Raw genomic sequence first — 16,690 nt, 5'->3', positions numbered from 1 at the left:
CTTCTGCCTCATCGTCCAAGCCTCCAGCTGCTCCTCCTTCTCCTCTCCATCCTTGCCTTGCTCTCCCTCCCCCTGTCTTCTCATCTCTTAGCTGCATGGGAAGCAACATCTGTAGCCAGAAGGCATCTGGCACAGTCTCCAATTAATGAAACAGCAAGACGTGTTTTCTCTCCGAGACTCTCCTCTCCTTTGCAACAACAACCAGCTGAGCTCAGAGCCATCAGGTTGCTGGCGCCCTGCATTGATATAACACTGACGGGAAGAACAGTCATGATGACAGCGAAAGAAGAATTAATGGTGACCCAATTTCCACTTGATGCCTCGGGGGTGGCTCTGGAAATGTAATATCTATCTGAAACTGAATACTTTAGTTTCTGCGCATTTATAGGAGCAAGATTGCTGTTTTTTCTTTCAACGTAGAATATATACACCCTTGGGGGTTAAAGCCTAAATTAATAAGGCACCCTTTGTTTTGGTGTTTAAACCAGTTTTTGCATGAATTTATATAATTTATATCATTCAAAAATGATAGATGATGACTTTTTTTAACTAGCTAAAAGACATGTCCCCATTTTGAGAAACTGCCCCTTATATTAAATAATTTTAGTCAGTATTTTTAAATTTAGTCAATATTTCAAATCAGCGAATCCAAATTCAAAAGGACAATATTTACGACTACAATATTCACCTCCATGTGTTGTAGAAGAGCAAAGGGATGTTGAGGCCCACAGTCAGCCATTCTTGGGCACACAGGAACATGATACAGAAGAGTACGTGGATCGAGTACTCTGGAAGCACCAACTAAAAGATAAGACGGACAGAGATAGGGAGACAAAAAAAAAGGACAATAAGTCACAGAGGTCAAGAATTCTTTTTTTCTGTCCACAGTTTGAGAGACTTAATGGCTAACGCTTCAGCCAGGTTGTCGAGCTTCATAATCTTCCACTTAAAGCTTTTGGTCACCAACCAATCAGGGGATGCATATAGATAAGCAATGACTCATGCTTACTTCACTATGAGCAATTTTGGAGGGCAACGGAGTACGAGGAAAAACAAAAAACAACAATGCAAGCCCTGGGAGTATGTGTTAACATGTTCATATATATTTTTTTTTTTATCCAAATAATTATAATTATTCAGGTCAAACAAGTAGTCCTCCATGTGATGCTTAAGGTCGTTTTCACCGTTAGTGACCCGCTTCAGTTCAGTCATATGAAAAGTCCTTCCAAGCTTAACTAAAAAAAATTATCTGAGTTATGGTTGTAAAAGCACATAAACACATGCGAGTGTTATAAAAGAAATATGCCGTTCCTTGCATAATTCTATAAGTCTTAGCCAGGAATTCACAAAGTAAGATTCAAAGAAATGACATTCACAGTTTTCCAATTTATCATTCACCCGGCATTGAACATTCGAATCATGGCTGAAGATTTACGAAATGTCAAATGTAATGACAAAAATTATTCAGTCATCCAAATATTATTCTTGTCCATGAAGGCTGTGGCCTCAAATAAACTTTATTTATATGGGGTCACTACCTCACCAGATCCACGCGTGAAAGCTGCTTACTTTCTTTCATATTAGTTTTACTGAATGCAATGTGCACTGTATTACTTATATTATATTATATTATACTATATCATGATGTCAGTGCAGATAAATAGCTTTTGAAAAAGCATTGTCCTCTTGCTTTATGGCTAATACACAAATATTTCTTCACTTATTTATGCAAGTGCTTGCAATAATATAGTTAGACTTTCAACATGTCCCTTGCTGTAAAGTGTGTTCTGGATGCATTATTCAAATGGCTGCACAGCTTTATAAAAGCACAAGGACACATTTCCTGAGAAAAGCTCCCCATCAGCAGCAGACATGGAGGAGAAAAAAAAAAAAAAGCTGTTAAAACCAAACCTAAATTTATCCATTACCCCCCTCCTCCCTTGTAATACAGTATGCATGGATGAGTGCGAAAACACTTGCCCACTCCTCGTATGAACAAAAAGCTCATTAAAAAACAAGCACAATATGCTTCACATTTTCCTCCTCTGTTCCCAACACGTTGAGTAGCAACAGTCAAACTAAAGTGCAAAGACTGATAAAGTACTTTTGACCTATATTCCTCAAATATGGTTTTGGCCAGGTGTAAAAACCAACTTTATAAATACTTTGGAAGGACAAACAACAAACAGAATCCAAATGAGAAGTCCCCTTATGTGTCATGAAAATTCATTCATGTTTGAGCATGTGTGTTGTTTATCTGCATGAACAGCTGTTTGATTATCATCATCCAATATAAAGTACCACAAACGTCTGCCGAGGGTTTACCTGTTCTTGAAGTCAAGTCAAGTCAAGTCAAGTCAAGCCAAGTTTATTTATATAGCCCTAAATCACAAACAAGTCACAAAGGGCTTCACATATACAAAAAAAGGCCAATTATTCTCAAACATCTCCTGATCTTAAACTCCCAGCAAGAGGACAATGCTTTTTCAAAAGCTTTTTATCTGCACTGACATCATAATATAATATAATATAATATAATATAATATAATATAATATAATATAATATAATATAATATAATATAATATAATATAATAAACTTGACGCCCTTCTGTACTAGTTTAGATTTGCAAACTATGAGGAGTGGAGAAATGATACTGAATATTGTGAGTGTGAAAGTGTACAGAAGCATACACATTAAATTTAATTGCTTGGCGACTATTTGAAATGAGTGAGTGAGTGTGTTGACAGAGGTGCCCATCTGGGACCGTGTCCATCTGGGACTGTAGCTCTGTGTCCCTCGCTGCAGTGTTAGAGTGCCCGGAGGCTGTCCTAGAATCCATCTGATCCACTACTGAGCCGTATCACTGGCGAAGTCATGCAGTAATCCGAAATGTAATTTTACTCCTGGGAGGTGTCTGATGATAGACAGCATTACTATACTTGGGCATACGGTAATTCGCAAAGCTATAACCCTGATGTTTGATGGCAGAAAAAATATGCACCCTGGGAAATCAGCTGTCGTTTTTAGCATCACTGTAAATGAAATATTATCAATGGAAAATCACATTAGCCAGTTTCGTGAGGAACTTGCTTCATGGCCAAATATTGACAGGAAATATACAGTGTTGCTGCCTGTCTAGTAAATCTTGAAAATTTAACATTTAAATCTTAAAGTGAGCATTTCTAGTACCGTATTTTCCGGACTATAAGGCGCACCGGACTATAAGGCGCACCTTCAATGAAGGGCCCATTTTAAAACTTTGTCCTTATATAAGGCGCACCGGACTATAAGGCGCATCATTAATGCATCATATCAGATTTTTAATCCAAATCATATCATTCTCCATTTTATCTTTTTTTATTTCAACTTCAGACGCAACAAATTACTTTATAATCACAAAATAATGATCCATAGTCTTTTTGATTCATGATTCATAGTCTTCAGCGGGCTACTTATGATTGATTTCATGACACAATGCTTCAGGCCAGTTTAAATTTAGGAATTTGGTCCATATATCAGGCGCACCGGACTATAAGGCGCACTGTCGGCTTTTGAGAAAATTTTAGGTTTTTAGGCGCGCCTTATAGTCCGGAAAATACGGTAGTCTAAATGCTTTTTATTTCATCAGTCTATTCTTATACAAGGATAAAAAAAAAAGTTATTTACTTCTAGAGAAATGATGTCAATAACTTTGTTTTCCTCAAAAATATTCAAATGATATATTATTTTAACAGATTTTAATCACGTGCAATTGTTTTTTTTTTTTTTTAAGTGTATAGCATCCTATCAAAAAAAATTGTACAATCCCCCATGCCCATATTTAATGCGCATCATCATCTGCTTCAATTTCAATATCTATGGCAGATGATGAGTGACACATCCAACCTCTCTTTCACCCGCAGCATCTCTTGTGATGCGTAGCTCCAAAGCAGGTACAGTACATCCACTGAATATGGATGACATTGCATCATGATTCCCTTCACGGCTATACAAGATCTAGTTCTTGCCTGCAGTACTAATGAGCTGTATCGGTGATCGCTCTGGCATGTTATTTATAGGGTCAGTATCAGCTTGTATACAAAAAACAACAACAGATGCTTGCCAATCGTAGATTTGATGCAAAAATCACAATTTGTCATTTGGGATCTCAGTAAATCAGAGCACAAGTGTTTCCTCTCATTACATCCGAGACCTCCTACCGCAACGTGCTAAATGAGAACGCCTGCCCACGTTTCATTCACTTCCTCACGGGGTTGCCTCATCTTACCCTCAGCCTCTCCGACTCCAATTAGCCAGGCCGCCACCCGCTTGGGCGAGTGCAACACTCACAGCTAACAAAAAAGGACTAGAGAGCTTTTCAAATGTGACTGCTCTCACACAGACAATATTAATTATATGGACCCCCGTGCTATTCAATTTGGGGAAATATAAGAGTGCTGTCTTACATTTTATCTCATGAAGAATAAAATTTGGGTTTAGGTTACACTCAGAGAGGTGTTAAACATAAAAGTTAGATGATGTGATCCCGTAAAGATGACTGATTTTTCAAACACAATGACTTATGTATATTATAGGGTTGTCATACTCATTTTTGTCGCGGGCCGCATCGTAGTCATAGTTTCCCTCGGAGGGCCATGATGATTGCCGACGTCTTCTATATACCGTATAGGCTACAAAACAGATGAACAACTAGTTTTTATTCAATGTTTTATTTTTTTATTTTATCATTTATTTATTTATTTTTACTTTTTTATTCAATTATTTATTTGATTAATTTAGTTAACCCTGAATAACTAGTTTTGAAATCAGAGACTAGTAAAAACTGTTGAAATATTTTAAAAAGACGAATGGTAATAAGAATTGTAAGCAATGTCTCTTTTTTTTTTTTAAAGTGAAGACAATTTATAATTTTAGTAATGACACAAAGTCGATGCAAAATTTGTCTTTGCGGGCCACATGAAATGATGTGGCGGGCCGTATCTGGCCCCCCGGGCCTTGAGTTTGACACCTATGATTTATAAGGTCATTCATGACACCCGATGATGAAATTCTGTAAACATAACAGATAATTGCAATTGGGTCTTTGAGGGAAAAACCTCAAATTTGCCCCATTTTCGGTATATACTGAAAATGGGGCAAATATATATATTTATACCAAAAATGGGGCAAATTTGAGGTTTTTCCATATATATATATATGTATATCTTGTAAATAGAATAAATAAATAAATAAATAAATAAATAACTTTGATTTGTTTATTTACTAGCACATACTAATGTGCTGCGTTAAGACGACCTTCACACACACACACACACATTTGTTACTCTGCTTTTAATAGCTTGGCAGGGCCACACTGCTATACTTCATTTCTGTAACACAAGCGTTACTTCATAGTCAGCCCTCAAGGAGAATTAGCGTGATAGTGTCATTGTGATTTAGTCACTATGCCTGATGTGGTTATCATGGGTCTATTATGGACTACTTCACTGGCCATAAAGACGTCCATTGATAAATGATGCATTATGTTATGGTAGTATTGACAGTATGGGAAAGAAATGTTCACACAAATCTTTTTTTGTTGAATATGTTGAAGCACAGCTCGAGTTCTTACCAAAGATTTTGTGAAGTTCAGACTTTTAATGACAACTTTGAATGTGTGTTGTGTGATGACCTAGAAAATTTCAATTCTACTGCTACCCTCAACTTTACAGAGCTTCACTACATGTTAAAAGAAACTCCACAAACAAATTTTCCTAAATATTGTATGAGCTGTATATGAGTTTTTATATATATATATATATATATATATAATCGGCTGAAACATCTAACTGCTGTTGTCAGCAGTACTTGATGCCCTTTGAACCCTAGGGCAGCCTTGATAGGCATGAAATTGAAGTTTCCTTTTTTGCAATTGAGTTGATGAAATTCCCTCTGTGCATGAGTTGTCAGGACAGCTGCTTTGGGCCTTGCTACATTCTAAACGCCTTCGTACACTTGGGTGGAGATGTGAGACGAGGAGCAGATGCAACATCACCGTCAACTGGGAAATGTAGAAGGGAATAAAAAAAAAACTGCATGTTTAAATCGTATCTATTTGTAAATATATGTATCTGGAGTTTTTCCCTTGAAAGGGTTTTATGCTAGATGTAAGTCGTTATTTTACTAAATGTAGTTAAGTGGGTTTCTTGAATTTTTGAAGAAAATTTGTTCGAAAATAAATGTGAGAGGACTGAGGAATTTGATGTGTATCCTGCAAATGTTGTCTTCTATGGTCAAACAAAGGAAATTTTTTACGATAATCATAATTTTATAAACATATCCAAATCAATTGGGTTCTTTAATCATCTCAGAGTTTTAAGATCAGTTAAGAATTCAAACTTGGGTAATCCTTTGTCGTATATTTCTAGCCCAGTTAAACTTAATTTGAAATGTCTTTCTTACTCTCTCACAAACAGATAAAAAGACACCATCTGTATATCTTTCCTTCAATGTGTCTTGGCAAACTTTATCAAAGTATGCAGGACAGGTCCTCAGTGGCACCATCTCAGACAATCTCACTGATTAAAGCAACAGAAAGCCAAGCTGTCGTTCATTCTATGGCCAATGTAGATAAATGGTGTGCGAGTGTGTGTGTGTGTGTATGGGGTGGGTGGACATAGTTGGAAGAGAGAAGACATGAGGAACAGACTATGAGATGGATGCGATGCATGACGGACACAGCAAAAATGAATGAGAGTGAGGCGGCATCAAGAACCTTTGTAGTGAAACATCACAGAGCATCATGGAAATCTCGTGGGAACCTCTTGAACTTCAACCCACCACCATTATTATCATCACTAGACTCACAAATCTGATTGGCTGGGTTTAGATTGGAGTGGGCTTCCATCTTAACACATTGTATGTACAGTGATCCCTCGCTACTTCACGCTTCATTTATCGCGGCTTCACTACATCGCGGATTTTTTTTCCAAATTAAAAAAACATTTAAAAGTCAAAATAAAACTAAATTGAGGAAACTTGTGTCTAACTTTTAGGACAAAGTAGTATTGCTCCAAATGTTTGTTTACATTCCTTTAGAAGTCCGTTTTCGCGCGTTAGCACGATCATGAATTAGCATCTTTCCGCTAACTCGTTAGCCTGCCCAGTACTTCTTGTTGGTGACCGTACTTCGTGGATTGCACTTAGCGCGGGTGGTTTTTGGAACCAATTATCCGCCATAAACGAGGGATTACTGTATATGTAAAATATATATTTAAAAAAAAAAATATATATATATATATAAAAATATATATATATATGTGTGTGTGTGTGTGTGTAGAATTATTTTATTAATTAATTATAATTATATTTCAGAGAAACAGTGGTAATCCTGTAAATGTATACTGTCTCTAGCATGAGTCATGGCATTATTAATATTCATTTCTTACACATCTCCTAGTGGCAACTATTTTCTTATCAAAGACGGGGTTCCCTTCCCCCATTTCGCCTCTCCTATTATTATTATCCTCTTTGCTGCGTGGTGCTTTCGCTTCCCTTTCTCCAATCTTGACACTATTCCTCCACAGTGTTCTCCACATCTGAGGACTTCCTGCCTGCTTAACACTGCGTGGGAGCAACGTAGCGCTGTGGTTTGCGCATAAGCTCATTATTCGGAATGACTGATTTACACCGTTCCCACATGAGGGATCTCATTCACTCACACATCGTGCTTTTATAAGCTACACTGGGAATCACTTTTGTTGTCTTAATAGAAATATGGAATTTCCTATGAGTGATTATGTCCGTATGTTTTATTTGATCTTTCATTTTACTTTTCCAAGTTATTTATTACTTGGCTTTATAGTAAATGCAGTAACTTTGGGTTACACCGATTGCAATCAAATCCCAAATTTTAAATATGAATAGAAATACCTGAAAACAGGTTAGATTTTTGTGGATCAATTGTCAAATAAAAATTTTATTCGGTTTGGCTTTTACTTCAACTCAAAGTGTTTATATTAACATTTTATTCTTGTTCAAGGTCAGATTCAATCATTGTAATTATCCTTTAAATAACCCACTTTCTTTAATTAGTTATTTCATCCCTGCAACAAAGCACCCAAGGGGGCTTTGTTCAGACAAAAAGCATCCCTGCAGACTTCGACCTTCCAGCACAGTGCAGTCAAAAGTATGACTGTGTGGATTGATTGATTCTGAGGGTCAGCAGTATCTCAACCACCAGCGGGGTTTTCGTAACATCAGCATTGAAGCCTTTTCTGAAGCGGTCATGTCTTTCCCCCTGGTTGGACTTGTCTGACTTTTTGATCTTGGTGAATCGATACATGTAGGAGCTGATTCTAACAACCATCTACTTGCGGGGCACATTGATTGGGGATTGGGTCTCTAACCAGGACAACCCATCATCCATTTTATGAAAGTCACTGGTTTGATCATCTAAGAACCAGAGAGTGCATTCAACTAGAGAAGTGGAAAAAAAAGCAAGAAAACTAAAAATACGAGTTTTAATGAGTCCAGTTGCTGTGACAACGTGCCGGCTCATTGCTGAATAACATTCACATTTGTACCAAAAGAGCTCAACAACTAAATGTTGTCATCCAAACCCCTGCTGCTTTACAAGAAAAAAAACAAAATTCAACTCCACTCACTATCGGGGAAGCCAAAAAATGGCACATGTTCTAATTTCTGCTCGTTTTTAAATGGAACTGTGAGTTTGCCAGCATGAAAAAAAAAAAAAAAACCATTAGCCAAAGCTTTTACCCAAACCAATCAGGACCACCATGCTGTGATTGTGCCAGTTGGAGTGAGCTGAATAGTTCACAAGTGGGAAGATGAGCTCTGGATAAAAGAGGAGGGGAGAAACAGGCGGCAACCTCTTGTTTCGCAGCCGCAGGCATCCACAAAACAGAATAAAAACGTCCTCTGTGAACTCTGTTTAATGCGGGAATAGGAAAACTTGAGGGCACTTCAGTCACCTCATGCATTGGGGGAAACTTTGCATTTAAGTCTCCCCTGCGATGAAAATGTCTTTTTTGTTGTTTTGTCAAGGAATCGGGAAAACGGTTCATTTGGCGCCAGTTGAACCGTAAGACTGGCGCCTTGGTTCTTTTGGTAGCCTGTAGAATGCTTATCCTGATTTTCATTATTATACTGTCGATCATAGGTGTCAAAGTCAAGGCCCGGGGGCCAGATATCATTTTATGTGGCCCGCGAAGACAAATTGTTCATCAAATTTGTGTGTCATTACTAGAATTGCAAATTGTCTTCACTTTTAATATCTTTTTTTTAAATATTTGACCAGTTTTTACTCATCTGATTTGAAAACGAGTTATTTGTCAGTTTGTTTTGTCACTTTTAATATGATATATATATATAATATAATTTAATATGTAGCTCTATAATATGAGGTGCTCATACATTTATTGACAGTCATAATGGCCATCCGAAAGAAGCTATGACTACAATGCGGCCCGCGAAAGAAAATTAGTTTGACACCCCTGCTGTAGATCATAGGTGTCAAAGTCAAGGCCCGGGGGCCAGAAATGGCCCGCCAAATCATTTTATGTGGCCCCTGAAGACAAATTGTGCATCAACTTCATCTGTCAATCCTAAAGTTACAAATTGTCTTCACTTTTAAAAAAATACAGCAATTTTTGTTACCATTGAAGAGTTTTTACTAGTCTCCAGTTTCAAACTTAGTTATTCATAATACTATTTGTAAAAATTTGCTAAAATATTGATTGAAGGATATTGTTACATTATTTATCATTAACTTTTAACATTATGCGGTTCATAATAATTCTACATCAACACCATCACAACCAACCGAAAGAAAAATAACAATATTAAGAAAGATGATGTCCTATCACTCCCCAGTGCCCACAAAATCCATAAGCCTTCATTCTCATGTTTCCTCCCACTGCTCCCAATCTGCTGCTAACCTAATCCTGCACTCTGCGTCGTAATTATGCACGCTTTACTGTATTTCAGATTTTCAGATTTTCTTCTCTACAGTGCTCACAATTTACACCGACTCATTAATTTCTGCTGTGAATATATGCATGCTTTTTTTTTTCTGATCATACTTGGGGTAAACACTGTAATTGAACATAACTTGATGGATGGATGGATGGATGGATGGATGGATGGATCCAGAGACCGTTTCAGATCATCAGAGAGAATAATGTCACGTTAAAACTGTGAGGACAGAGGAGGCCTCATTTCTTCATCAAACTGCATCCTCAAGGCTAAGTGTCAACACGCGCACGCGCACGCGCACGCGCACGCGCACGCGCACGCACACGCACACGCGCACGCGCACACACACACGCACACACACACACACACACACACACACACACACACACACACACACACACACACACACACACACACACACACACACACTCAATAGCTCTGCAGGGCATATCACCTTTCAATTTGTATTGCCTTATTGCCAGTCCAACATGAAGCAAGAAGACACAGGAGGCATCAGTGTGTTATTATAAACCGCTCCACGACTGACTCCAAATTTTCAAATTATAAAAACAACAAATATTATTAATAATGACAACAAATAGGTAGGCTGTAAGCTGCTCACCTTCCTCAGCAGGTTGCAGATCCTTTCGATGTTTCGCAGTCTCTCTCTCTGTGAGATAATAAAGTATAAAAAAAAATAATTGAATTTTTGGGTGACAAAAAGTAGACACAATTTCAGATTCTCACATTTTGCTGGATTTGATTGAGTCGTAGGCAGACAGATTTAAGAAAAACATTCTGTGAATGTATTCACAATATGTTTTCAGCTTGTGTAATAATGTGGAAAAAGCCTCTGAAGCACAAATCAGCACTCGCCAAAGTGCTGACCGGAGCAGTCACTATTTCACTTAAGCTTTTAACGTCATCATCAAATATTAAATAAACTCCCATAGCATCACATTCTGGGTTTTCCCCGCAGTGTTGCAAGTTCTAAAGAATGTGTTGTGTATAACTTTGGCTTCTATTTATTAAGTATTTCTATCAGTGTCAGAATAATTATAACAATCACACGAGTTACCTGTAATGACGTTCTATATAAAAAGTATTACTTTATTTATGTATATGTACAGATTCTGCCTTTGAGTTACATTTTTCAAAGATGCCCCTGATTCATTCCTCATTTGTGTGTATTTAGTGTTTTTTAATTCATTTGATTGGAAATGATTGGCTGCTGTTATTACGTATGAATTATAAATATTTTCCATTTCCAAACATCGTGTGTGTGTGTGTGTGTCTACAAGACAATCGTGTCTTCAACTCTCTCTGTCATTTATCCCAAAATGTCACATGGGACCCTACCTCATTTCAGAGTTACCATAAATGTGTGATTGAAGAAAAAAAAAAAAAAAAAGACCATGAAATGTATCTTGCTGCTTTTTCATTATTTTAAGTGTTTCAGAGTACAAGAAAAAGTCATTTCAGGGAAAAGAAAGTTTGCCTCTGATGTTTAATGTACTGGTGGCATAACTGAACAGAAAATTCACAGAGGAACAGAGTGGAAAAAAAATAATAGCTGATCCTTTTAGTATGCATTTCCTCTGTCCTGAAGATGACCTGATTCACCACAATCACATTACCGTATTTTCCGCACTAAAGGCGCACCGGATTATAAGGCGCACCTTCAATGAATGGCCCATTTTAAAACTTTGTCCATATATAAGGTGCACCGGATTATAAGGCGCACCTTCAATGAATGGCCCATTTTAAAACTTTCTCCATATATAAATCCATATATTTGGATTCGCCTGCTGTAGTGGCTCAATATTGGTCCATATATAAGGCGCACCAGATTATAAGGCGCGCTGTCGGCTTTTGAGAAAATTGGAAGTTTTTAGGTGCGCCTTATAGTGCGGAAAACACGGTATTTTGAATATTATTATCCCAACAGTAATCAAAGTCTATTGTAAAATTCGGTAGTACTAATAACAAACAATCAAACTAGCAACAAGCTAGACTACCTACTAATTAGCAGGCAATTAGACTGAAGGCAGTGGAGGTAAATTTGGTGCAAAAGTAACTTGTACTTGGTGACATGAGCAAGAGACGCGAAAATAAACAACAGGTTGGATTGGATCACAGTCATCTAAATTTATTTCAGAGCGCCTTGTGCATGAATGACATGCTAACAAATGCCAAAGATGAGAAGTTATTGAACATATTACGCTACGCTAGCACGAACGTAAAAGGTATCCATGAATATAATGAGGCAACAGTGGCAAATTATGCAGAGCACTCACTTTACATAACACAATTATGATAAAACTGAAATGGTTAGTAGTGAGTTGCTATGGAAACCAGCATTGAAATTAATTCGCCCAATCTCGTTTATTGCAGAAATTCCATTTCCCATGAGCTCACCGCCAATACCCAGCGATAGAACCCGGTGGCTCTTAGAAAGTGAAGTGTCTTTTTTTTCTGGTAGCGAAGGAAGTTCTGACAAGTTGGGCTCTGCTAGCAGTCTTCTTGAAAAAAATAAACCATTAAATATTGATTTATGAACTGTTACAAACTAAGAAGAATTTAACATGTTCTGTTGGCATGTTTTGAGATTTACATTTTCATGATTGGCTCATGGCTTGAATCTAACGATTAAGCTTTTGAAATTATTAAATGACAGTCATGGAATAGGTGGCAGTCAAATGTTACAGCTTCAGAGACAGACAAAATGGTTGAAATGCAAATGATTGAAATATGTGTTATTTTAGGCAACGATTACATCACTAAAAATATAAATACTCATATAGGCTTCAAAAGTTGTTTTAATAAGGTGATGGAAATGCTTCCTAACATGTAAGCATTTATTTTGAAACAAGCCTGTGCATTTGAAATATCACCATTAGCTAACCAGGAACATTAATATTTTTAAAAATGTCACAAAGTAAAGCTGATAATGTAGTTCTGGTAATTGTGGCTACACAAGAACAATATGTTTATAAAAAAAATAAAATAAAAAAAAGAGCACACCTACCGCATGGAGTGGATTGCCTTGATCGATGGGCACCTTAAAGTCCGCCTGGAGCTCATCGAAAGCTGTTATCTGAAAATTAAAAAAAAAAAAATATATATATATTATGACTGACATATTGATCAAAATGCGGTTTATGTCAATTCGGAATCCGAGAACAAATCAGTGTTGGTATGTGCACACCTGATGGGAAAAAAAAAAATCACACAAGATGCGCAGAAACAGAAGCGGCACGCCTTTTATATATTTTTTCACATCAATGTATTACCTTCAAAGACACGGCAGAGGTTTGCTCTGATCCTGATTATTTCCCTTGACTCCAGAACTGACAGGCAGCTTTTTATACATGTTATTACCCAATGGATCCCAAGCACGATCCTGGTTCATTGCCCCTCTGTTAGTGTTAGCTACCCCTTGACTATCCTCATGCCTGATGAGATTGCCTATGCAGTGTTATCATGTATGCAAATCAACCATATTGAAAAAATTAAGGGAGATTATTTTATTTGTTTCAAATTACCCACTGAAAATACCGTAATTGACATTTTTAAACAGGAAGTGTTCAGTGCTTGGAAAACAAAATATTTTTAGTTCCCATGTGACAACTAATCCTCGGACTTCGGAAGGAATATCAAAATCATTGCCGCAGACTTCCCAGAGGTCAAAGGTAATGCATAAACCGTGAGTTGGCTTCTGCTTTAATCACTTTCATGTTTCCTACAGGGCCTGTATCTGTGCAGAACACCTTGGCAGAGGGAGACAGCTGGAGAAGCCAGTTTCCCTGATGTTGATAAACAGCGTTGGCACGGTTAACCCTTTACTCCGCTCTGAGGAAATCAAATGAAACTAATCGTTTCCTCACAGACATCTCCGATGAGCTTTCTGTATGCTGCTGTCAGGCTTTCTGCGAGGCATGAAAGGAAAATTGGAAGCATATGTAAGGTATAAAAATACAGATTTTATTCAATTAAATTAGTGCATTTTGTAAATCTCTTTAGTGAAATTTAATCTACAGACAGATCTAATAAATAGTATATACGCTATCTAGGGAAAATTGGAAGCATATGTAAGATATAAAAATACATATTTTTATTAAATTAAATTAGTGCATTTTGTAATCTGTTTAGTGAAAATTAATCTGTAGACAGATCTAATGAATGCTATATATGCTATATGAATTATTGAAATATTTTATATTATAGCTTGGGTTGCTTTTCTGAATATTTAGGGAAGGAGTGTCTAAGAGATGTGCCAGCCCGAGTGACAATTTGATGGGAGAAAGTTGATTTAAAGCCACGTGGCTGAAGCACGGTAAACAGATTGTCTAACACGATTTATTTCATTCCTCAATAAATAAAAATATAATTTTAAAATCATGCCGTTTGGGGTGGGGGTCTCCAAATGCCCACTTAGGGACCACGTAGGGACAGAATCTAGTGCACCACAAGCATGCCACATTCAGAAGAATGTCCATAATTAAAATTGATTGTGATCACTCCCTCAACGGCGCAGCCCCTCTTCTCACGTTCACGCAACTGTGGGATTACCAACACAGGGTCTAACTTTCCACCGCAATGAATTAGAGACGAAAAACCAAGAATAAGAAAAAGAAGATTTTTCTTTGTCCTTTTTGATGAATGACTAAGTTTGTCTCCTGCAACCGTCCTACGATATTTCCGGCTTGAGTGTTTGGTAAAAAGAAAAGAAGTGAAAAATGAAAGAAGGATAAGGAACTGCCAAATAATCCTCCAGCATGTGCATTGTGCAATGAAACAATAGAAACCGTGCAGTCAGGATGATGGATGAGGAGCCAGTGGGGGTTAATGAACACGTGGATCAATGCTGAGCCAAGCCAGTTTTCCGTCAAACCTCCATTAACCTGCATTTCTTAGTGCCAAAAACTCTGTTGACTGTTTGCTTCATGGCGATTACAATCAATTGTAGCACCAATGAATTTCTTCCCATTTGATGTCTCACTCATCCACAGCTCAGTGCACATGGCGGAAACTCCCACCATGCGTGTGAGGAAAGATCTATCAACACTTGCCTTTAGTTCACTGTGTTTCTTCTTGTGTAATTTATAAACATGTTTCCTCCGCTTGTACAATGTGGTGCATTGCAGACAGACAGACAGATAATTATCCCTGCTACTCATAGCGAATGAAATAAAGGCAAAAAAAATAGGACATTATGAGGAAAATAATAAATTATACTTCATCTTTATTTCATTAATGATATAAAGACATGAATAATCCAGATGAAGACGGTGCAGACTGAGTGCACTAACCGCAACTATTTTCTTTTCTGTTGCCGGTCTGCACTGATGTACTGCCGTCTGAATTATTTTTCATCTTTCATAAGAGGCGATCTGTTTTCCATGCCAGGGCTTCCCCAGCATATAAAACAAAAAGCTTCTCGCATTAAAATATCTTCTAAATTCATACATTCGTTCTGTTCTCATTGGCGAGTTCAGGAAGTGAATAATTGGTTCATCATTCACCAAGGACGCCGACGACGTATCCATCAAGAGATTTTTTTTTTTTATATTCTGAAGGGGGATTAATGATTCGGTGAATGACTCCTTTGACTCCTCTTTTAAATCATCTGATTCTAATGATTCAGGACACTCAAAAGAACTGTCATGCCCATTACTATTAGATTCAACGTTACAGGTTCTTCAATAGCTGTCTGAAACTCGCCCTCTCAATCGGTTTGATCTTTTGTTTACATTTGATCATTTTAAATTCTTATCTATCATGAAGCCAGATACGCCCCAGTGTGCAAACTTTGTAGTCTCAATGGCTTCTCTTCCTTTGCCTATGCATCATTCCAGAGGTGATAGCTAAAGGTTATGTTGGCCTCATATCCTTCAGCTCTTTTATCTATTCTCCTGTGTTCTTGTCAGCACCAGTCTACTGTAGCTTGACTCGGCCATTTTTGCATTCTAGATGTTACCAGAATTCATGATCAGAGAAACAAGGGAAGTTAGAGGATCCCATGACAATGACAAACTACCGTATTTTCCAGATTATAAGGCGCACCTAAAAGCCTAAACTTTTCTCAAAAGCCGACAGTGCGCCTTATAGTCCGGTGCGCCTTATATATGGACCAAATTCCTAAATTTAAACTGGCCCGAAGCATTGTGTCATGAAATCAATCATAAGTGGCCCGCTGAAGACTATGAATCATGAATCAAAAAGACTATGGATCATTATTTTGTGATTATAAAGTAATTTGTTGCATCTGAAGTTGAAATAAAAAAGATCAAATGGAGAATGATTTGATTTGGATTAAAAATCTGACATGATGCATTAATTCAAGATTCAAGAGTTTTTAACGCCATGTTTGAGCGTGCCAAACAAGGAATTTGACTTCGGTAAATCACAATGTTGTGCCTTATAGTCCGGTGCGCTTTATATATGGACAAAGTTTTAAAATAGGCCATTCATTGAAGGTGCGCCTTATAATCCGATGCGCCTTATAGTGCGGAAAATACGGTACCTTTAAGTATTGTTTTGCTCTTCTATCGCTTTTGAATTTTAAATTGTTTCCACTCTCGCCTTTGATATTTGTGTCTTTGGCTCAGTTCTGTTTTGTTGCTCGACTTGGGTCATTTGGTTAAGAGACATGATATCTTCTGAAAAGTGTGACCTCTTCCTCAACATTTAAGCCAAGCCGAGCAATCTTC

At 37.4% G+C, this 16,690-nt stretch overlaps 1 protein-coding gene across 4 annotated transcripts in view; it reads right to left on the bottom strand.

The window, feature by feature from the left end:
• Positions 1-16,690, bottom strand: part of cnih3 (cornichon family AMPA receptor auxiliary protein 3) — a 28,964-nt gene that overhangs the window by 7,543 nt on the left and 4,731 nt on the right. For all 4 annotated transcript variants that reach the window (XR_005096655.1, XR_005096654.1, XM_037244919.1 and 1 more), the window contains exons 2-4: positions 13,006-13,074; positions 10,600-10,647; positions 689-801 (exon numbers count right to left, since the gene is read on the bottom strand). Coding sequence is in view for 2 of the 4 variants with exons in the window: in XM_037244919.1 (XP_037100814.1) it covers positions 689-801; positions 10,600-10,647; positions 13,006-13,074 (230 nt within the window). In the remaining 2 variants the exon portion in view is untranslated. The remainder of the gene's footprint in view (positions 1-688; positions 802-10,599; positions 10,648-13,005; positions 13,075-16,690) is intronic.

Source organism: Syngnathus acus, chromosome 24, assembly GCF_901709675.1.
Source record: "Syngnathus acus chromosome 24, fSynAcu1.2, whole genome shotgun sequence".
NCBI classification, from domain to species: Eukaryota; Metazoa; Chordata; class Actinopteri; order Syngnathiformes; family Syngnathidae; genus Syngnathus; species Syngnathus acus.
This window is presented reverse-complemented; position numbering and strand designations above follow the sequence as displayed.